Source organism: Biomphalaria glabrata, chromosome 12 (genome assembly GCF_947242115.1).
Source record: "Biomphalaria glabrata chromosome 12, xgBioGlab47.1, whole genome shotgun sequence".
NCBI lineage: Eukaryota > Metazoa > Mollusca > Gastropoda > Planorbidae > Biomphalaria > Biomphalaria glabrata.
Window position 1 is genome coordinate 10,118,155 of NC_074722.1, and position 23,918 is coordinate 10,142,072.

The following is a 23,918-nucleotide window of genomic DNA, read 5'->3' on the forward strand; positions in this document are numbered from 1 at the left end:
AATACATCTATCAAGTACGATTTCTTTCCCTTGTTCAATAAACCAAACAAAGTAATTTATTACCAATAGTTACTGGATGAAAAATGTATTATTTTTTTCTAAAGAAACTATTGATAATTAGTTAATTAAATATTAGTGGGTTTTTTTTTTTTTGGTATCGATTACTTTGTTTGGTTTTTGTTCTTTTTCATTTTTTTTTCTTCCTCTTTTACTTGTATGCACTTCCTTCCTTTTCTATAAATAGCGTCTGAGTCATAGTAGAGGTATTACATCAGTCTAAACTCACACACACACACAGTGGCGACACACACACACACACTTTATGTGTTTCCCTCTCATAATTTATCGTCAGCTGCCATTTATGACTTTAAATGTTCCTCAAGCCGTTACTGAAGCTCATTTGTTATCATACATTAAACAAGTAAAATATTTTTTAAAAAGTCTTTGAAAAAAATATGCTTATATAAGGAGAAGACCCCTTAAAATCAGGGTCATATATCTTAAGCCTGCATGATTAAGCTTCCTTTTTTCTATGTGATAGAAAATTAATTGATTAACACTGATTGATTAATTAATTTATAATATTTTGATTCATTCAAGTATTATAGTCGACTATGAATAATTATTCAAAGTTTCAACTTGATCAATCGTAGAATGAACTAGGTTAAAAAAAAGATTGTGTGGAAACACAAACTCAAAATCGTCCCCCGACGTTGTCCACCTAAAGTCTTCACGAGGATTCGAACACGGGACTTCTGGTTCCAAGTGCTTTACCCCTCAGTCACAGCATCTCCATAAATTCATATTGAGTATTTCTTTTTAAATAATAATTATCAACCTTATCCATAGATTCAAAACTAATAACATGTTACATGTAAATGATGTAATATAGATAAACTAAAAATGATTTATTGCACTCAAAAGGTAAAGTATATTGGCAACACGATAAAAAAAATTCTGGACCTATTTTAGATAGGTAGTGAGCTAGCGAGAAATGACTTCAAAGACTTGGAGTACTTGGACCAGACATTCCCCTCGCAAAATAAAAATTAATATCTCCGTTGCCATTTGTCATACAAACTAGATGTCGATCTAGCTAGATCTATACCTAGTTCTGATCTAGATCTTGAATCTAGAACTAGATTTATATCTAGAACTAGATCTAAGTCTAGATCTAGAAATAGATCTATGTCTTGATCTAGAACTAGATATAAGTCTAGATCTAGAACTAGTTCTAAGTCTAGATCTATATTTAGATCTAGATCTAGAATCCTGATATAGAATCTAGATCTAGACTAGAATTCGTATGACTTCACACATTTAATCTTAAAATTACTAGACCTAAACCAATATCGGGTAATGTTATAATCAGGAATAGTAGGCCTTTTGGTACCGGGCAATAGTGTAGGCCTACTATGCTGTCCGTATTCGATTTACTTCTTAATGTGATATACTACTGATTACATTATTAATAAATCTGCACCCCTAAGCTGTCAGAAGATAAGTTATTGCCTTAATAATTAAAATTTTGTTCAAAGTATCAATACATTTATAATATATATATATATATTGTTATAACCCGATTCGCGTCGCAAAAGGGTTAACTGTGTGTGATCAGCTGACATATGTGACACAGGACAGGCCAGTAATACAGTTTAGAGTGCTATATTGAAAGGCAAGGGACAGTACTGGCATGAACTTTGCACGTGAATAGCGCCCGTGTTATGGTCATCTGATCATAAGCCTGCACAGACAAGACACAGTGTGTAGAAAAGCGGCAGTTCAAGACCGGAGAGCGTTAAGACGGGACTGTTAGTCAGCCATGAAGTCGGTCCTGGTGCAGTCCTCCAGTGAAACGTACGAGTCCAGGAAGAGACAGTAGAGTTATGAGTTTAGTACAGTGATATACGGTCTAACGTTGTAGCAGTTGATTGTGTTGCCAATTGTGTCGTATTGGCTGTTTGATTTGGCCCTTATTAAAGTACCAGATTATTTGGAGCCTTGTTGTCAAGTTCTTGATGTGTTGATGTGTTGTGTTGTGTTTAGCACTGTTTAGGAGAGGAGTAGGAGAGAATCGTAACAATATTATAAATATATCTATATCTGGTCTTTATTTAGTTTTATTTAGCCTGACAAGTGTATAAAAGTGCGCGCTATAAAAGTAGTTCGTTTTTTTATAAACATTTCTATAAGTATTCCATTCAATGAGTTAGTTAATAAATGGAAAATATATTTTATAATGATGCGTTCACACTTTTTCCATTGTGACCTTAGATGCAATTTTTTTTTTTACCAATGCGCGAATCTATGAATGAAGCTTGAGTTCTTAATGAAAAAAGTCTGTGACCTTTTTAAAAAACTTACCTCCCCTGAAGTTTTTCATTTAAAAGTGGTTATTTTTTTTTAAATTCTGCTTGCATATGTAATTTCAAAAATTAGATGGTTCACTTTCGGAAAAGAAAAAAGTAGCCTTTGCATCAGAACTTTGAATGATCTAAAATATCATGATGTCCTATTTTCATTTTCTTCTCTAGTTTCTGAGATTTAGACGGGACGGACGGATAGACGGACGGACATACAGGTTACACTTAACTAATAGCGTCTTTACCCTTTCGGGGGCCCCTAAAAATGGGAGAAAAAACTAGTACAAAACTTAATAAGGGGAATAACTTTATATGTACAGCCACAACTCTCCAAAAGTAGATTTTTTATATTTTTTGGCTTTTTTAATATCCATCAAAATAACAAATTACCAATTACCAATAATTAACGAATTGGGAATTTTTAAAATTGATGTCAGGTTAACGAATTGGACATTCATTAAATTATGTCAGGTTGAATAAATAACTGTGTAAAGTTTCAACGTGAAGTGCGAAAGGTTTTGGGAGAAGTAACACGTAAAAACGTTTTACCAGACAGACAGACAAACAGAACAAATAACTAGCAGATATAAAAACACAATCAAATAAAATACTCTGAAATACACAGAGATAAAGATACATTTCTTATTCTGTTCATGAGAGCAAGGGGCGGGTTGCCTGAATCAGCCAGGAAAAAAATGAACTAACAAGTTTAAGTCTCTAATTAACATGAATTTGTTTTCTGCTGTTGTATCAGAGTTTACATTACGATGGTCAGGTAACTGTAGATCACAGGAGTTAGCCATGAGGTCCACCTTCAACCAATTGTTTATCAAAAACGTTTCAAGATTTCACAGGAAGCATTTGCACCTTTCATTTCTGTGCAATCCTTTATTAACAACTTCGAATTGTTATTTCATCACTCTATCATTACTATTCTTTTCATTTTACAGAGAAGACCTTCCCTACCGCAGGGCGGCCTAGAATGGCGAATGCGCAGGAGAGTTCACCATCAAGATGGCAGGTTCAGGCAGCGCAGGAAAACAGTTTCCGTGGGGAAATTTCTGGAGAACGAAGAAGACGACGAGGACGCCACTGATGACGTCTTTCTCCACGACACGTCTTGCCCTCACTTTCAGCCTCGCTCGGACTCAGGGCCGAGGAGCAGAACGCCCAACACCACCGGCGACACCCAGGGCGGTGGCGGCGGAAGCGGCTGCCCCCCAGTTCGAGATAAAGTTCTCCGGGCGGAAGAAAGAACTCAAGCTAAACACAACGAACGCGAGAATCTCGCAGACAGCCTTCCGTTGACCACACGCCTTCATCCTACGGCAGCATCACCTGTGTTTCCTGAGACCAAGACTCATGAGTGCACCTGTCTCTCCAAAGGCGGCACCGACACCAGCCGAACTAAAAACAACAATAACAACAACAATACTATCGACGTTTCCAAATCCGGACCTGCAGGCATCCGACGCGGCGGGGGCGGTCGGGCAAAGAAGGGTAAAAAGAGAAACAGGCGCGAAACAGTGGTTCTCAACGTGGGTGGCCACGTGTTTGAAACTTACCGCGCCACTGTTCGGAGGCTCAGGACTCCGATTTTCACATGTGAGGATCAGTTGGAGTTGTACTACAGGGAGTCTCATGGGGATTACTTTTTCGACAGGGATCCAACAGCCTTTGGGTCTATTCTGAACTATCTTCGAACTGGAGAGCTTCACATACCAACGAACATGTGCGGGCCGGCTTTACAGGTAAACTGTTGTTCACTTGTGTAGGGGCAGAGGCGGCCTTTAAGGTGTGGCGAGTAGGGAAACCGCCCCAGGGCCAGCGCCTGAAGAGGCCCGCTCTATGGCCATTGTACAAATGTGTGTAGCTCTGATATGATACTCACCCAGTGCTAAGGCCGCCTCTGAAAGGGGGGAAATCTAAAATGCAAGCAATACACCTTTTTTTTAAAGTTATCCCTTCCAGAATTTTCGTGACTTTGATCATTTTGAAAGCGCCACGGTAACTAGATCTTGTTTATTAAACTCAGACAACTATAAAATTAAAATTTGCCTATTGTTTAAAGTCAGGGTGGCAGAGCAGTAAAGAGTCCACCAGCTCTAATGGGTAACTGACATTGGTTGGAGAAAGTAAAGGCAGTTTGTCGTTGTCCTGCCACATGACACCCTCGTTAACCGTAGGCCACAGAAACATGATTTTTACATCATCTTCCCTATAGACCGCACAAATGGGAAAGCCAAAGAAACTACAAGTCGACTATGAATTTTATGGCACATGATAATAAGCTAACATGTTTGATTTGTAAAGAAAGTCTGGCTGTTTAAAAAACAACAACAACATATAAACGGCATTATAAAACAATTATGATGGTATTCTTGGCTTGAGAATAAAAGATGATTAAACTACGCATAGATATTGGAGGATCAATGGGAATATTTAACAAAAAGAGACCATAAAAAGAGAGTTGTTAGCTAGCTAGCTACTATGTTGCTCACATTGTAAGTAGAGAAATGAAGCCATTTTTCGACACCTAAATAAAAGGGATAACTTTCAGATAAGAAATCCCATTAATTAAGTTAAGTACTAGATCCACAGGTTTCAGGTCAATTTTATCAGGTCAATTTTATTTTTACTTATGTGGTCCGATATCCGGGTTTGACTGCAATTAGTCTAGAGCTATGGAGTTAATGACTGATGCTTACAGTAATTTGTGAGACTCTATCTGGCTTGTGCCAAATTATCTTTAAGAATATCTCAATCAGCGATTTTCAATATATTTATAGGTCTGTACCTTAACTCCTTTCTACAATTTCGCCGCACCATGTGACGACCCCATGTGACGATCCCACTTCGCTTCTGTGAATAAGATGAGATCCTAACGTAAATATCTGACATGCATTGCCAAAGTTTTATGTTTAATTACGAAACAATATTTAACTCTATTTTGTTAAATACAAGTTTCGGTACAATTAAATGACACATGAATGAAACTAGATCTATTTGACTATTATTTATTTTAGTCTCCATGGCGTATTCAACGTAATCATTGTGCATATAGATGTGAGGATTTGAATACAGTCTGAGTGACTGTCAACTATATTGCTACAAAATTGTTGCGGAAGTGTGCTAACAAGCCGTTCGTGCCAATGTGAAGCTTGTTTCTGTTCCACCAGATCAGACATTCTCGGGGAAGTCTTTGCACAATCACAAAGGAAATGGTCATCAATTGCATCTTTATTTAGACTTGAAAACTAACAGGATGGGAAAACCCTGTTTCCAAAGATAGGTTGCTGGAAATGGAAGTCTACTGAAGCAGAAGACGAAACACGATTCAGACAGAATGGGTTATTACTGAAACACTTTTTACTACACGCCGTTCGGTGGACAGTCATTTCAACTTTAAAAAAAAAAATGTTAAGAGAAATAAAATGTTTGAATTGATCTGGATTTGGTTGTTTGCGACATCTTTACTAAATATACAATTATAGTAAAAAATAGTTGGTACTAATTTAATAACTTACTATCATGTAAAGACAAAATTAATCCTATTTCTGATGGTCTCAGGCGACCCCAAGCAAAATATCATTCGAGCCCTTGAGAACCGCTGATCTAAAAAAAAAAAACTAACACGCTGACTTAAAGGTTATGAGCTTTTATGTCCATTGCCAATTAGAACAATGTTCGTCTACTTCAAACTTTTTAGAATGACTTTAGAGAGAATGTCTCTTTAGCCTCTTCATCATAAGTAATAAGAATCAGAAGTTTCTAAAAAATTTTATAGATATTTAGAATTATTTATTTTTAAATATAATTGCATTTTTTTATAAGTATAGCTCCTCCTTCGTGATAGAAGATGAGCACATTTCTCATTTCCTATGGCTCGAAGATGACTGTAAAAGTCCAATCCTCGCTTTAAAAAGCATGGGTAGGTTTGGTCAGTTGCAGATAGGCCTGCTTCTTCTCTCAGCTTTTTGTTGGTTCGGCGCTCTTTCACCCTGGCCACGCTTCATGCTTCAAATCTTAAGACTTCTAGACTCACGGCTTCACTTATGGGAACACCCTGAGTTCTTTAGGTGTCCGCTGGCCGCATAAGAGCCTCCAGCGGCAGCATGTGGACCGCGGGCCGTAATTTGCCCACCCCTGCTCCAATGGCTTGAATGAAAAAGCATTATTTGTATTAACTTATCTTATCAAATGGAATAAGAAATGTGTGTGTCTTTCTAAGTATTTCAATAGATTTTGTATTAGTTTCAGTGTTTTCGCTACTTTTCTTTTCATTTTCTGACCTAAGAAAAATGCACTCACATCTCTATTTCAAATAAACTAAAATGAATTCAATCCTCCTCCTTATTGTAATGTTTTGTGAAGTATGCGCCTCTCCCTCCCCCCCAAGCCACTCAATTCTAAATATATCAAAGGTCGTCCAAAACGACACAATATTTGTAATCACTAATGGTGTATAGTTTTACATCCCATCTACAATAATAGATCACTTGGTGCTCCGGGCGTACCACATGATTTAATCATTGTAACTCCCTTCTCAGTTTTCAATGTAGTCACCCTCCCCCTCCCTCCAGAGCCATTCCTGGTCGTGTTGGAGGATCAAAGCCTGTGGAATGTTCACCATGACCCTTTCCGACTAGCATCGCCACCCCATTTATCTCTCTCCTTCACCCCCCACCCACGCCGATCTCTCTCTCTTTTTACAATATGTCTCGTGAGAGGTGTTTCGATCTGCGATGTATGGTATAACATTTACACACACAGACACACGCACGTGAACACACACACACACAGACAGGACGTCACACACACACACACTTTTAACTTTAGGGAACAAGTCAGAAAACTGCCAGTACACTTGTTCTAGATAAATGTTCAGGAAATGGTTTAACGAGATATGAAAAAAACACTTTAAGTAACGGTGGTTTTGAGTCTAAACTTGATTGAGAATAAATTAGTTCATGTCCGGGATGGGTGCCCTAAATGACCTTGGCACGTGCCCTAATTGGCCTTGGCACAATCCGGCTCACATATTGCGTACCAGTCATCACAGTATGTAAACTTTAATTATGCATAAATAAACTGAGCACATTCCACCTTCACCTATCTTTTGGTGACACTAAAGTCTGTTGAGCGTCTTTCTCCATTTTTCTCTTTTGTCTCGGATAGAATTTCATTCAATGACAGGCTTGTCTTTTCTTTTATGCTGTCTTCTCATCGCTTTCTCTGTCTGCCTCAAATTTTTTTTTAAATCTAAAAGCTTATATCAACTCACTCTGTCTGGTAAAAAGTTTGTACACGTTATTTCTCCCACCCCCAATCTCGGATCAAGCTGAAATTTTACACAATTATGTCTTTTACCTGACTAAACAAGAACCCATTAAAAAAAATAACCAATTAGTTAATTAAGTATTGTTAATTATTTATTTTGTTTGGTATCTAACAAGGGAAAGAAATTGTACGTGACTGATTTGGTGATATAAGTTGAATTAGGAAGGAAGGTCTTATCGAGCCCTCAGGACCTTATGAAATGGCTATAGAGTTTGGCAGTAGTTAGCAGGTCAGAGTGGGGTCCAATTACTGCATTAATCCTGTTTCTAATCTCTACGTTTGTGATGCGGTCATTGTAAGTGACACCTACGGTCTTTCTGTAGCATCTCAATTTCATGGCTTGGATCCTCCTCTCAAGATCAGCCGTCAGCGTCCAAGATTTGCAAGCATATAAGCACATGCATGATTTGGTAAATGTGACTTCTTGTATTGCTACTTATTACAAAGGTACTTGTATAACATCTTTGATTAAAGATAAGGTGAGGGCCAATCACTGTCATTCAAAGAGGCTCAACATGCTTTTGCCCGAATGCCCATAAAGCCAGTCCGCCCCTGAATTAGTTCCAGAAAAACATTAATCGATAGGTTTTAATTTTCTCGAGAAATGATACTGTTCCTTTGCAACTTCTTGCGTGACTAAAAAAAGCCAATCTTTGATACACAGCTGCGGTCACAGGTTTGGGATCTTTAATCACCAGGCGCCATTGCACTTTTACCCTTCTTTCTACTACTGTTTTGTATGGCATCTGCAATCAGGGACCCTTCCTTTATGCTCTCTCTCTCTCTCTCCATGTGGATCTATGCAGTGTAACTATTTCTCAACTGTTAGTGTCGATTTTGAAGAGCTTCATGTCGCGTTTGCACACAACAGAATCCCTTAGCAGTGGACGACCATCGGTTGTTCTGCCTTAATTTCACAATTATTTTAATCGATATCAACAGATTCATATTGCATACTTCAATGTTGATACTATAAGTTTCAATGGTAATGATGTATAAGTTAAACGATTGTAAATTATGCTTTGAATACCGACAGTTTCATGTTTCGATTAAAATACTTGGATCAGAGTAAATAAAGTTCCACCCATAATGTTTTGAATTGTCATGCTTTGATGGGTTTTTTTTTTTTTTGTTTTTTTAGTTAAGGTTTTGAACCTATCTTTAGACTTGAACATTATTGCAACCTAGCCGTAACTTCCGTAGGACGGCGGGGAGGGGCCCCCGAGTGGGGATGGCGGCCTTCAGGACTCGAACCTAGGATCACCGAAACGATAGTCCAGAGCGCATACCACACGACCATGCATATAAACTAACTCATTTAGAGGTCATATCAATATCCAAATTATTTCTCTCTCTTGCTATTCTTCGCCGTCTAACCTGAACAGGACAATACTTTGACCTTTATAAATTAAGATTCAGTGCACATCCTTCCATTAAAGATTTTCAAGAACAGTTTGAAAAAGTTGATCTGAATGAGTGTTTCTTTATAATTATTCATATAAAAAATGTAATTTATAAAAGGGAAATAGCTCTATCTACTCTTGATTATTTATATAAACAGTTCCTTTAAAAAATCTGCTAGGACAAATTCATATAAGTGCTCCTTCTTCCCTACTGCCACGAGAGAATACACGGCTTCCTGGTCGTGCGGCTGGCGTTCTGGATTGCTTTCGGACTTCTCGATGCTCCCGGGTTCAAACCCTGCCCGCACCCATCCCCTGTCGCCCTTCGGGATGTTTGGACTAGGAAATAAATTATCTTCAACTCTGAAGGAACATCCGAAACATGTAAAACAAACAAGGTTGCCTGAATCAGCCAGGACAAGCAACGACTTAGCAGAGTTTAAGTCTCTAATTAACATGCTTGACTAGATTAACGCATGAATGAATGTAATTATCTTCTCTTTAGAAGGAACGGCTGGCAGATCACGAACGAGATCGAGAAGTTCTACGAAACGAAAAACAAATGACCTGCAGAACAAACGGTCATCTTCTTCAAATTAAATGTGACCATGTTCAGTAAGCTTGTCCATCTTCTAAAAACAATCGGTATCCTTGGTTAAATTACAACATGCGCCCTCTTTTTGGGAACCCTCAACTAAAAAAAAAACACACAAAAAACATAAGAAAACTTAACAGACAAAACATAGGAGCCCTGAGATTATCCAATATTTACATTTAATTCAGAGACATTTCTGGACAGAAAACTAAGAAGCAAAATATATAAAATTATTTTTAAAAAAAGGATTGGATTTTAAAGGAAGAACTTCAAATTTACAACTATATCTCTCAACAATGTATAATTTGTTTCCCTTTTTCGATATTATTACAAAGTTAGTTTTCAATTATTAATAGACTAATAAGATTTTTAAAAAATAGATTAATGTTTTATAAGGTAAAAAAATTACTGTGTTTAGTTTCAATTTGAAACAAGAATGGGTGTGGGAGAAATAACGTGTTGAAACCTTGTACGAGACAGACAGACAAACTGACAGGCAGACTCATTTAGACACTGAACCATAACTTTCCAATACAACAAGCAAAATATTTTAAAAAACAAACTTTTTTTTTAAACAATGCTAATTTACAAGAAATAACTTTTTCTATACATCACACAAATTTAATTAATTACCACCAATTCATTAGCCAATTGGTTAATTATTTGTTATGGATAATGTATTGCCATCAACAATAATTGATTGTCCAAAGTTTCAACTTGATCGATCCGGGAAGCTGGAGAGATAACGTGTGCAAGATTTCTACCAGACAGAGGGAGTTGATACTAGCTTTTAAAAACACCCCAGAGTATCTCCCCTTTATGTTATTAAATCAACCCAGAATACAAATCCAAGCTAATCCAAGTACATAAACATTTTCCCACACTTTTTAAAGTAAGTACCTCTTCAACATTTCTGATAGTACGCACATGAGATACAATAAAAAATAAAGTTCCCCTTTCAGGCATTGCGATCTATAGGGCATATGATGTTAAGGTCATCTGGTTCTGTGCCTCACTTTTAACGAGGGTGTCATGTAGCCAGCACAACGACCAACCGCCTTTACTTTTCTCCATCGAGTGTCAGGAACACATTAGAGGTAGGTGGACTCAGAGCCGCCCAAAGATCCCAAAATAAAAAATCCCATGATTTGATCCCGGAACCCTGGGTTCGTAAGCCAAGCGCTTTACCGCTCAGCCACCGCCCCTCATCCAAACTCTACTAACACAATAATATCATAGTAAAAAAAAAAGATACACAAGCATGTGTTTTAACAAATAAATACAAATGTGTACTGGTATGTTTTTTTTTGTTTTTCTTGTATTTCAGAATGAGCTCGAGTTCTGGGGTATTGAAGAGAGTGATATATCCAGGTGTTGCTGGACACAGTACAACACTTGGAAAACACAATGCAGGTCTCTGGAAAAACTCGAGTATGACCGGAAATTTTCAACAACCCAACAGGTATATTCCTAACATATCACACCTGTCAGGTCCTTGGAACAGTTAAGTTAAAGTCTATTGCATGAAATAAAATTCTACTTGAAATTCGAACACAATTTTTTTTTAATTAATAAAAACTGTTTTAAAAACAAAGCTTACCTAAGGGGAAGAACTCCCCACTTACAACTATATCTATTAATAATGTAGAAGTTATTTAATTAATTGTTATTTATTAATTAAATAGTTTGTTAATTTTGTTTTTAAATTCATGTTTTGGTAGGCACTTGTTGAAAGTTTCAACTTGATCCGAAAACGGGTGTGGGAGAAATAAAGTGTACAATTATCTAAGGGGACCAAACCCCACATATTTAGTCATATCTGTGAAGTCTGAAAGATTAATTTCCCTTTGTTGTCATACAAAAAAAAAATGCCAGTGATCAATAGAGTAGTTGTTAAACTCTTTTTTTATTGACTCATGTCTTGTCTATACCAATGAATAATTGTGTGAAGTTTGAATTTGTTCCGAGAATGGGTGTGGGAGAAATAACGTGCACTAACTTTGTACCAGACAAAGTGAGTTGACATAAGCTTTGAAAAAAAAAGACAAAACCAAAGTTTTTGCTCGGTGAAACTTTGACGCCTTCACAAACACACTTTTGTAACCAGGGGTGGTGGTGGGTGGGGGTGGCGTCCGGCGCCCCTTCGTTTGAGAAATGCTTCATGGAGTAAAGGTGTAGATCCATAAAATAAGAAAAGATAAAAGTAGATGTTTCCTATCTCCTCAGGTTCCGTCAGTGGACGAGGACAGTTCTTGTTGGGTCAGGTTCCGGTCAAAGATCTGGACATTCCTTCAGGACCCGGGATCTTCCAGAAAAGCTAAGGTGAATTACTTTCTCTTTGTTGAGTTCTGCACTAGTAAGTACTGAGCATTTTTCACTAGTGAAATTATCAAATGCTCAAAGTGTAAGAGAAAAGGAAAAAGTGAAATATTGATTTTAAATAAGGAAAATAGTGAAATAGTGAAGTTAGAAATAGTAAAAAAAAAAATTGTGAAACAAAATGGTTAACAGTAATATAATGAAATTGTTAAATAAGGACTTAGATTCTTAAAATTCCTTAATAGGATTCACTTTTAAGCATCTAGTGTACATTTTTAACGTTGGTTTTGAATTTAAATACAATCTAGCTTTACTAAGTTTAAAAAAATACTTATAATTCATTTTAGCGGCCCCCGAAAGGGAAAAAGACGTTATTAGTTTGTGTGAAATGTCTGTCCGTCCTTCCGTCTTGTTTAGATCTCGTAAACTAGAAAAGATAGTGAAAATCTGACATCATAATATGTTAGTCCATTCAAAGTTCTGATGCAACGGCTACCTTTTTCTTTTCTAAAAGCGAAAAATCTAATTTTTTAAATCACTTATGCAAGCAGTTTTTTTCATAAAAATACACCACTTTTACAACTATTGAATACACAGAATTGCATATTTGTAACATATTTATGCAAATGGTTTTAGACTTTTTGTTTAATTTTTTTTTTTACATTTGTATTGCTACGTTATGTAAGTTCTGTCCAACTAACTACTAAGTTTACCCAAAAATAATGTTTACTTTTTTTTAAGAGAAAAAAAGCTATTTAGTATGCATATAAGTTGGACATAATTTAAAACAACAATTAATAAGTAGGTTTTCATATTATCTCGTGAACTGCTGTGTCTGCCTAAAACAAAAAAAACACTAAACTAAAGGACATTTTTTTTTACAAAAATGCTTTTTTTCTTTTTCTTTTTTTTTTTGAGGCTTTGAATAAGAGACTGACCCTTTACAAAACAATTAGATCACCTAGATATTCATTATAAGACATCAGTTAGGCCAGTTTCTTATCTAGCTCACATTCACTTTCACCTATCCTTTGGTCTGCTGGACCGATGGGGCACCACACAAGATCTGTCAACCTTCTTTCTTCATTCTTTTCTGTCATTTGTCTTTGATAGAATTTAATTCTGATCTTCTTTTTGAAAATATTGATACCGGCCTTTTTACCTTCCTTGGTGGACCACTTCGGGGGGCCGATTTTGAGTTTTGTGTTTCCACACAAACTGTCTTTGTAACCTTGTAGTTACCAGAGATTTGCTGACACCAAACTTATTGAAACATAGTTAAAATTACACACCATAAAAGTACTTCCTAAATAGTTTAAAATATATATCATATTAGACTTTTAATATTTAATTACTCATATCAAATTTTAAAACTAATCAAAAAAACTTTGTTTAGACAGTTTAGATTAATCACTGACCTAAGTGTTTCCCTATTATTTCATTGATTACGTCTCATAGAGATAATTACCAAAGATATTATGACGTTATGACCGTCTTATTTCTTGTCCTACTCCACAGGTCTATGCTTGGGTGTCCATTATCTTCGTCTTCATCTCCATCTTCTCCTTCTGTGCTGAGACACACCCGATCTTCAAGGTGAAGGCCAAAGATATGACCCACATGGCTTCCTTTTACCAGTTCCTTCACATTGAGAACATCCAGTGGTCCAAAGTGAACCTCCGGCCGAATCAAACGGCCAGCAACTCATCTGAATCTCCTCACACCAAAAGCGCACCGCCGAATCTGGACAGCTCAACCAGCGCTAACTCGCTTGGAACGAAGAGTCCGGAAACCCAGGTGGCTTACAAGAGACAGAAGAGAAGGTTTAAAAGAAAGGCCACCATGGGAGAGAACTTTTGCTTGACTGAAAGCCTAGGGGATAAACCGGAAGTGAAAGAAGATGATTGGGATAATAAAGAGTTGCCTCACCCAGCCCTTCTCATAATGGATGTCAGCTGCCTCATCTTCTTCACGCTGGAATACATCACTAGATTTGTTTGCTCCCCGAGCAAGATCACCTTCCTCAGGGCATCTCAAAACATCGTGGACTTTCTCGCCTTCGCCCCGGATTACATCGAGATGTTGTTTCTCATTATAGACCCCATCCAAAACGAGGGCATGGCCATTATGGAGATGCTTTTCATATTAAGGATTTTGCGGTTGTTTCGGATTTTCAGGCTAATCCGGCACGTCCCCGGGCTGTGGATTCTTCTGTACACGCTGAAAGCTAGTTTTAACGAGCTGATGCTGATGTGTGTCTTTCTGTTGATTGGCATGGTCGTATTCGCCACTCTTATGCATTTCGTGGAGCCCAACGGGATATTCACCAACATCCCCGTCGGCTTCTGGTGGAGCGTCGTCACCATGACGACCGTGGGCTACGGAGACATGTACCCGCAGTCCGCCTCCGGGTACTTCATCGGATCCTGCTGCGCCGTGGCTGGCCTGCTCATGATCGCCTTCACGGTCCCAATCATCGTGAGCAACTTTGTCCTTTACTACACCCATGTCCAGTACGGGCTGACCAGAAAGGAGAGGGACGCCATCAGCGAAGAGGACGAAGTGGAGTTTACGGGGAGTAGGAGCGCCCTGGATATCGAGAGGGCAGACTCCGCCCTACTGCTGCCTTCCGTCATTCCCGTGTTGGTTGGGCCACACACCAGCACCTCCAGGAATGGAAAGTCCTATACATTTCTGAACAACGCAACAGACTCGCTAGATGCAGCGGAAGCAGACTCCATGGAAATGCAGGAACACTGCGGGGAGCTGAAAAATCCCGCTAGCCCACCAACAGTCTTCTTCCTAGAAAACTAAACTCGCTAAAAACTGTGATATGAGAATCTGCCAGCGTAAGCAGTTTCGAAAATGCTCGAACTATGTCAGTATAGCCACAAAAGGAATTAATTTATAATGAATTTTTAAAATCAAGCTGAATTGTAAATATATGTTTCATGTCATCACTTAATGGCAATCTATTTATTGACTTCATTCCAACACTCCCTTGATTCTTACAGTAGAAAGTTATTTCTAAAATTAAAATATAGCCATGCAAACGTAATTTAGATTGATTTTAGCATGTGATTTGAGTGTCTGTGTATGACTCTATCGAAAGCAAAAGACAGAGAGAAATGAAGAAAGACAGAGAGGAATGAAGAAAGACGGTCAACAGATCTTATGTGGTGCCCGAACAGTCCAACAGACTAAGGGTGAATGAACATGTGATGAAGGTGTTGTGTATGATTCTAAATGTCAGAAGACCCCCCATTTCACTTTTATTTGAACAAAATTGTAGAATATTTTCGCCGACTAGTTTACTTTCTCTTTTGTTCCATTTACTGTGATTTCATAAATTTGTTTCCCTTTTGTGGACTTTCTTAGCCTCTTTTTGGTCTCTCTGCCTCTTTTTTGGCCTCTCTGCCTCTTTTTTGGCCTCTCTGCCTCTTTTTGGTCTCTCTGCCTCTTTTTTGGCCTCTGTCTCTTTTTTTGGTCTCTCTGCCTCTTTTTTGGTCTCTCTGCCTCTTTTTTGGTCTCTCTGCCTCTTTTTAGAGCTTACTTTTTTTTATATAGAATATTAATATCGTTTTGTTTTTTAAATTATTTTCTATCTCTCCTCCCTGTTCTCTCTTAATGATGGGAAAAGGCAAAAAATGTGAATGTAAAAGTCAAGTGACCTCAATTAATCTTTCGCAAAGTAAGGGTCCAGCTCATCACCAAGAATCTAGTCAGTCAAAAGAATGGGGGGGGGGGGGGGGGTTTCAAGTAACTACACGTCCCTCTAACTACTTTTAGATTTAGCAATTGTCAAAGAAAAAATTTGTTAACATAGTCCGAAGTAATGTCCGAAGTAATGTCAAGGCAGTTTTAACATTGACGGTAGATATTCAGTGCGTTGTATAAATTTAATATGTCAAGCAATTAGCGAATTGACGATACAAGACCGTGTCACAACAAATAGCATACGTCCCCTCAGTAACACCTCACACCCACGATTCTTTGATCCGATGGGAGTTGGGCCTGATTTAATTATTCTTCGTGAACTAAAGAACTTGTATAGACCCTGCTAGTAAAATTAATTAAAATTCCCATGCCAACGGGATTGCGGTGGCTGAGTGGTTAGACGCTTAGCTTCCGAACCTGAGGTCTTGGGTTAGAATTTCGGTTGAGAATTTAGGGCGCCCCTGAGTCCACCCAACTCTAATGGGTCCCTGACTTTAGTAGGGGAAAGCAAAGGCGGTTGGTCGTTGTGCTGGCCACGTGTGACCCTGAACCGTCTGGCTAAAGACCCTACTAAGAAAGCTAAAAAAAAAATAATTCTTTGTTAATTAACGACCCTGAGCTAATTATTTCATCTTATTTGGTGGAACCGGAAATATCGAGAAATAACGTCCTACACCAGTCGCTTTGTCAGGTTGGATGGCTTTACAGTCCTGTCTTGAGACAACACAATAATCGCTATAACATCTTTTGGTAAACGTAGTATTCTGTATGTGTGTTTGTGCCAAAGCAAGTCCATTAACAGTCATTATAGCTGTGTAGGGCTATGTGTGTTTGTAAGTGCGATTATACACAGCAGGTTTTACTTAGACAATAGTATGCACCCAGTGTGTCGATGCATCGCTCTATCGTGGGAACTCAGACTCATACTACTAACAAAGGTTGAACAAATTTTTGGATAAAAATTATAAATATACATTTTATATTGTAAGGTTTATTAATTTTATTTTGTAAGGAGATTGAAGGTATAAAGATTTTTTTAATACTAAGATTTTATACTTTATGTAAAGTGTATTTTTTTTTTAATTATATTTTAAGTAAACTGACGCAATGTTTTTACCACTACTTCATATATCGGCGTCATCACTATAATGACCATTGAACTACACACTACACAAATCTGGAGCTGTTATGTTTGTTTTAAATCAATAACAATCAATATTTTTGTTTTAATAAAAAGTATAAATTAAGTTAGATCAATTAGAAATTCTGAAATTGAAAAGAAATTATTTCAAAAGTTTACTATTTGACATGAAACGAAATATGTAACAGCTAACACTCTTATGTTTCCATTTGTAATTGTTCAGTAAGATATTAGTTAAGTTTAAAAACTTAGTTCTAAGTCTATGCATGCTATTTGTTTGTGTATTTCAGTGAGTCACGTCAATGCCTTAAACTTCTGCCTTGGCCTTTTTAGTTTTGGTTGGAGACGATTTTTGTTTTGGTCTGGATCTTTTTTTTTAAAACAGCTACCCCTGAAATACAGTGCGAGATTTAGTGTCATACTAAAAGTTGAATGGAAGAAGAAAATACGGGGAAATAGAGAAGGAGAAAGAGAGGAAAGAAGGAAAGAGAGAGAGAGAGAGAAAGAGAGAGAGAGAGAGAGAAAGAGAGACAGAGAGAAAAAGATAAAGAGAGACAAAGAGAGAAAGAGAAAAAAAGAGAGAGAAAGAGAGAGGTTATGTTTCGATCTTACTCTATGAATGAATTCTACGACATTCTCCTCAAAACCACAACAATTGTATAAATACCTTAAGAAACTTTTATGATATTTCTTGATGGTTCAATGCGATTTCATAACTATTTAATATCAGATTTCGTCTCAACAAATAGACGTATTACAATATAAAAAAAAACAAGTTCTTCGTCTTTCTATCCTTGCATTCAAATTTTCATCTTTTTTGTATTTTTTTTATTTATTTAAAAAGCACGAGAAGTCACTCTTCATGATATAATATATAGATTTGTAACAATTTTAGTTTAAAACATGATTCTAAACAAATGTCAGGGGTCCCACGTTCTCGTGTGCTCTAGATTTAACTCTTGTGAATAAAATAAACCGGAAGTATCTGTTCAAAATGTATCTAGATCTTATTAGGACTGTGGTTTGTAGAAATGGGGACTACATGACCTATTGGGCGGGTCAGTCAAGTAAACAGTCGATTCGTGTAACTAATAATAAATCGACTAGTTTAGCTTAACAGTATTGAGATTAGAACTTTATAGGATTGTTCTTGTTCAGTTAGTTCATTTACGTATTCGGCACTTTTATTCTTGGATGTGTTCAGTCCATTAGTCACTTTATAGCAGTATTATACAAGGACAGATAATTTTCTGAAATTTATTATAATAATTAGAGATACTAAATAAATAATTGGACAGACATTTATTCAAATGTCAGATGACCAAAAATAAACTTATCAAACAGTCGATAAAGCAAACCTCGTTGTTACATTAAGCTTTAGTGGCAGCGCTCTACACAGCTTAAATGTCAAAATCTCCCAGATATTAATTCGACACACTCACAAATATAATAAATAAAATGTTTTGTTATGGACATTGAATAACTTACAATCATCAAACTCCATTTAAGTGAGGCCTTGAGAGGCTCTAATCCCCCACTGCAAAAGCCCTGGATAGGAACCCTGCTGTTTTGCGCAGTGCATACATGTTACCATATAGGTCGAAACGTTTTGGAATAACTACAAAGTTTCAGCTTGATCAGAAAATGGGAAGTTAGAGAAACAACGTGTGCAAAATTGATACCAGACAGAAAGATGCATGATCTTGTTATCCTATACCCGAAACGGAGCTCAGAGAGCCCTGGTCATAGCGTTCGAGAAGCCTTAGCTGCTTTGTGTAAAACACCCAGGTCCTAGAACCATACAGAAAAATAGAATAACACACTTCGTATCATTCTTTCTCTCTTCTTTGTGTATTTCTCTCTGCACTTATTGCTAAGACTTAGATGTTCACACGTAGATAGCTGTAGACTAGACTATTTTCTATGTAAACTCATGTCAAATGTGTCTGTTGATTGAGACACGCTTAAATTCCACATTTATATCGTGGCTACTTGTAGTGGTGCGAGTTTTAGATGTTCAGGCAACTAGAAAACTGGAGCTATGTAGGACGTAATTATCTTCTGTTCCAATGGAACGTCTGTAATTTATAAGAAAAGAGTTTTGTATTGATAATGTGTATGTCTTGGCAATGTGTATGTCTTGACAATGTGTATGTCTTGACGATGTGTATGTCTTGTCAATGCGTATGTCTTGACAATGTGTATGTCTTGACAATGTGTATATCTTGACAATGTGTATATCTTGACAATGTGTATATAACATTGAAATGTATCCGTCCTCGGTAGAGAGCAATGTGCGTTTCATTTTGTACACAAAATTAGTGTGAGAGTTAGTGCAGGGGGTTAGAGCGGAGGCTAGTGTGAGGGTTAGTTTGAGAGTTAGTATTAGGGCTTGTGTGAGGGTTAGTTTGAGAGTTAGTATTAGGGCTAGTGTGAGGGTTAGTGTGAGAGTTAGTATAAGGGCTTGTGTGAGGGTTAGTGTGAAAGACAGTAAGAGAGCATGCATGAGAGTTGAGTTCAGTTAGTTCATGTGTCATTCTATAGATTTGTTCTATTTAGGAAAGAGATGTGCCTGAGAACAAACATTTCATATTTGTTCTGGTGTTTCCAACAAAGTTTTAATGATCAGTCAAGATTATTATTCAAATTGGTATTTCTTTTATTTCTGAGAAAATGTCAAATTAAAAAAAGAAATTAAATTTGGCTAGAGAACTAGAAAATATTTATCTTGAACAGACTGTGTCTTCGGGTATTTCCGCAAGCAGACATTATTCATTAATGCTCGGGAACAGTTTGCGCACCTTCTTGTCTAGATATAAAAGCATATCATTGGAATGTTATAAACTCTAGTAGATTTATACATTCGCTTAACCAGGTGGAAAGGGTCGGGTTAAAACTGTTCTATTTTTTTTAAATCTAACATGTATTAGTTATTAAGATCTAAATGATCGCTCTATATGTTGTATAAATGAGGTATTGTTTTTTTATAAAGTATTTTTTTTATCTAGTTTGCTAATTTATAGACAAAATATTCTTGGTCTAAACGTCTGTGTGATAAGGTCATTCATTCGTTCATTAATTCATTCATGCTTGCTTGATTGATTTTACTTGATTTTGGATTCATCGTCTGTAAAAATGTTAACATTTTTTTTTATATAAAAGAAAGCCAGAAATAAAAGAAACAATGTTTCAATTAGAAAAAAAAATTAACAAATAAAATGAAGTGTTGGGGGCAAAAAGAGTCATCATAACGTTTGATAATAATAACTGTTGGTTGGATAGAGGTGTGGAAATAGTGTGGTATATTGCATTATGGGTCAGCTTTAGTACACGAGTTTCTAACAGACCCGTTACTGTAGCAGCACTCGCCTGATAGCTGGAACTCATGTCCATTATTAAAAGAAATACAAAATAACTATGTGATATATATTAAATTAGGCTTCCAGGAGTTTTTGAAGAAATGACTTTACTAGTATATAGGTCATAGCACTGGTTAATATACTGATTAGATTAATAGTAAAAAAAAAAGTCATAACAATGGTCTGTTTACTGAGTATATTGATAGTATATAGATCATAGCACTGGTTTGAATACTGGGAGCATTGATAGTATAGATAGTTCATATCACTGATTTACTGAGTGCATTGGTTGAACCAAATTGTTTTATGAGAAGTGATGATAGTACTTTATCCCCATAAAAACTTATCGGGAAAAGTTTAATGAGCTCATATGTATATATATGTGTGTGTGTGTGTGTGTGAAGAAGACTCGAAGACAAGCCTTATTAGAGAGAGAGAGAGAGAGAGAGAGAGAGAGACTATATAAATAGTTTGAAATGTTTAATTAATCTCTCTTAATCGTATTAGTTTTACTTATAACCTATGTCTATTTTCTACTTAATAGTAAAGCACATGTAACATTTATATATACCATACTCATTTTTATCATTTAGTGAAATATATTTCTATTATGTCACGTATTTGTTCTTGTAACAAACGGACACAAACTTTATTTGTAGCTAAAAGAAAATACAAATGTATAAAATGATATTTATAATAGAATAAAAACATAAACAGCCTTACCATTGGACCTGGGATAGTTTCATATACAGTAAGGGACTGGCCAACAGAGAAACTAGGAAAGTTTGATCAAAGATGCCTCTTGCCTATCCCCCTAGTATCTAACATAGAAACATGATTTCAAATTACCGAGAGTTTGTTTCCTTCAATTTTCTAAAAATCAGTAGAAATCTAGAACAGTTTATTCGGTTACCTCCCTCTGTATACTACACTGTAGACTGTGGATAGCGGCAGTTATTCAAGTTATATGCAAGTGCCTTATTACCAACTTCTTGCAACCTAGTGATATTTTAGTATTTTGTTTCGTTGTTTTTTCGATCTGATTAAAAATATGAAAATAAATTTATTGTTTTTAATCTTTTCCTGAGAAGAAGAGAGAAGAAGATGAACCAAAGAGAGAGAAAGAGAAAAAAAGACAGAGAAAGAGAGACAGAGAAAAAGAGAGACAAAGAGAAAGAGAGACAGAGAAAAAGAAAGAAAGAGATGTATAAAGAGAAAAGGAGAAAAAAAAGAACGAATTATCAGAAATGGAGAGAGAGTGAGAGGAAGAATATATGGGAGGAGACAGAGAAGAGAGGACGAGAAAAAAAGAGAGAATGAAAGAGAGAGAGACAGAGCTAAAGAGTTAATGTGTTATGTCAGAGAAGATGTTCAACTAATAGACAATCTCTACTCTGATACCTAAAAAACGAAACTACAGAGGAACAAATATTCTCTACCGACTAAAACCAAAAGGGCAGGCGACTCTAGGCAGACCACGAAGTACGATTGGTTTGATGATGTAGAGGCAGATTTGTAACAGCTTGGAGTTCGGGCGTGGTGACCATTTGAAGGGAAGGATGTGTTGAGGCAGACCAGAGCCCACCATGGACTGTAGCGCCACTGGGACGGATGAATGGACGAAAAATAAAAATAAAAAAATGTGTTGGTATCCAAAAGATCAAATTGTATTGATCCAGCTTAGAGAAGGGGAGCAAAAAAAAAAAACTCTAACCATATTTTGAACATTTCATAAATATTTTAAGAATGGTCTAATGTTCTAATCCTAGTGAAGATCTAGAAAGGTCTAATGTTCTAATCCTAGTGAAGATCTAGAAAGGTCTAATGTTCTAATCCTAGTGAAGATCTAGAAAGGTCTAATGTTCTAATCCTAGTGAAGATCTAGAAAGGTCTAATGTTCTAATCCTAGTGAAGATCTAGAAAGGTCTAATGTTCTAATCCTAGTGAAGATCTAGAAAGGTCTAATGTTCTAATCCTAGTGAAGATCTAGAAAGGTCTAATGTTCTAATCCTGGTGAAGATCTAGAAAGGTCTAATGTTCTAATCCTAGTGAAGATCTAGAAAGGTCTAATGTTCTAATCCTAGTGAAGATCTAGAAAGGTCTAATGTTCTAATCCTGGTGAAGATCTAGAAAGGTCTAATGTTCTAATCCTAGTGAAGATCTAGAAAGGTCTAATGTTCTAATCCTGGTGAAGATCTAGAAAGGTCTAATGTTCTAATCCTAGTGAAGATCTAGAAAGGTCTAATGTTCTAATCCTGGTGAAGATCTAGAAAAGTCTAATGTTCTAATCCTAGTAAAAACTTAGTTGTCCCCTTACTTCAATGACCCATATCATTATCACATCGATGTAGAGCGAAACCAGTTTCTCGTTGTGAGGGCCTGGAGGCGACGGGAAGGAATGAACCGGACCTGTCAACTATTGTCTCCCATGGCAAAGGTTGTGACGTTTCTCATGAAGTCCTTCCCCCCCCCCCTTTTTTTCTCTCTGTCCCCCCCCCCCCATCCTCATGCTCAACATCTCAGAATATTTGTGGATGAATGTTCTAGATACACATTTTTCTTTTATTTAAAAACAAGCAAAATATAAAAATACTTTTAAAAAAATAAACCTTATCTTGAGTTAAGGAAGTCCTTGGAGAGCACCGTTTAATCACCGAAGTACCTCTCAATGTTGCAAGTTTTTTTCCCCTTTTCTATATAAAACAATTAATTAATTACCACTAATTAATTAATTAATTGGTAATTTTTTTTCGATTCATGTGTTGTCAACAGCAATAAATAATTGTGCAAAATTTCAAAATGATCCGGAGAATGGGAAGTGGGAGAAATAAAAGTGTATAAGAATCCACCCAGACAGACAGACAAACGGAGTGAGTTCATATAAACTTTGTAAATGAACAAATAGAGCAAAGACGCGATACAGATAGTTCAGGTACGTTTGATATGCTATAGTACAATACCTACCTAAGCCTATTATTCAAGGCAGTTTTCTGTAGAAGTAAAAAAGTAAAGTTCACTTTCAGATCTTGCGATCTATAGGGCAGCTGATGTTTCTGTTTCTATGGCCAACGGTTAACGAAGATGTCATGTGGCCATCACAACGACCAACCGCCTTTACTTTTCCCCAACTAATGTCAGGTACTCATTAAAGCTGGGTGGACTTAGGGGTGCCCTAAAGATCCCGAAATTAAGAACTCCGGTCTTCACCTGGATTCGAACCCAGGAACCTCCAGTTCGGAAGTCAAATCCTTTACCTGCTTACCCACCGCGCCTCACGCAGTTTTGTGTGCATCTACATCTACAGCACAAGTACATAGCACACTTTTATAACACACGTTTGAAACGCAGTGACATAGTACACATGCGTGTTAGTGTGTGCTGGTAATGTATTTATAATGGCATTGACTGTGGAATATCCATTGGGCCAAAACTAATCGATCATTGTGAACACCGGTTGCTTGGCAACATTTTTCTTCTCTGAAAGTTCACTTGACTATGTATGTGTCGTGTCCATAGTACATTTATATGTGTACAGATAGAATCAAAAGGGTAACGAGGTGGACCCAGGTTCAAGAATATAATGGTGGGCCCCTTTCCCGTACGATTGTGTAATAAGCGCTACATCGAGTTATCCCTTATGCACCAGTAAATCTACACAAATTTTATGTCGTTACCAACTTT

The 23,918-nt window shown here is 36.8% G+C and overlaps 1 protein-coding gene across 4 annotated transcripts in view; it reads left to right on the forward strand.

Moving 5' to 3' along the window:
* The window catches only part of LOC106070291 (potassium voltage-gated channel protein egl-36-like), a 45,376-nt gene extending 29,637 nt beyond the window's left edge, over nucleotides 1-15,739 (forward strand). For all 4 annotated transcript variants that reach the window (XM_056007078.1, XM_056007079.1, XM_056007080.1 and 1 more), the window contains exons 2-5: nucleotides 3,314-4,114; nucleotides 11,029-11,163; nucleotides 11,928-12,023; nucleotides 13,539-15,739. In XM_056007078.1, the coding sequence (XP_055863053.1) occupies nucleotides 3,314-4,114; nucleotides 11,029-11,163; nucleotides 11,928-12,023; nucleotides 13,539-14,834 (2,328 nt within the window). In that variant the 3' untranslated portion in view covers nucleotides 14,835-15,739. The remainder of the gene's footprint in view (nucleotides 1-3,313; nucleotides 4,115-11,028; nucleotides 11,164-11,927; nucleotides 12,024-13,538) is intronic.
* Nucleotides 15,740-23,918: the final 8,179 nt, after the last annotated feature.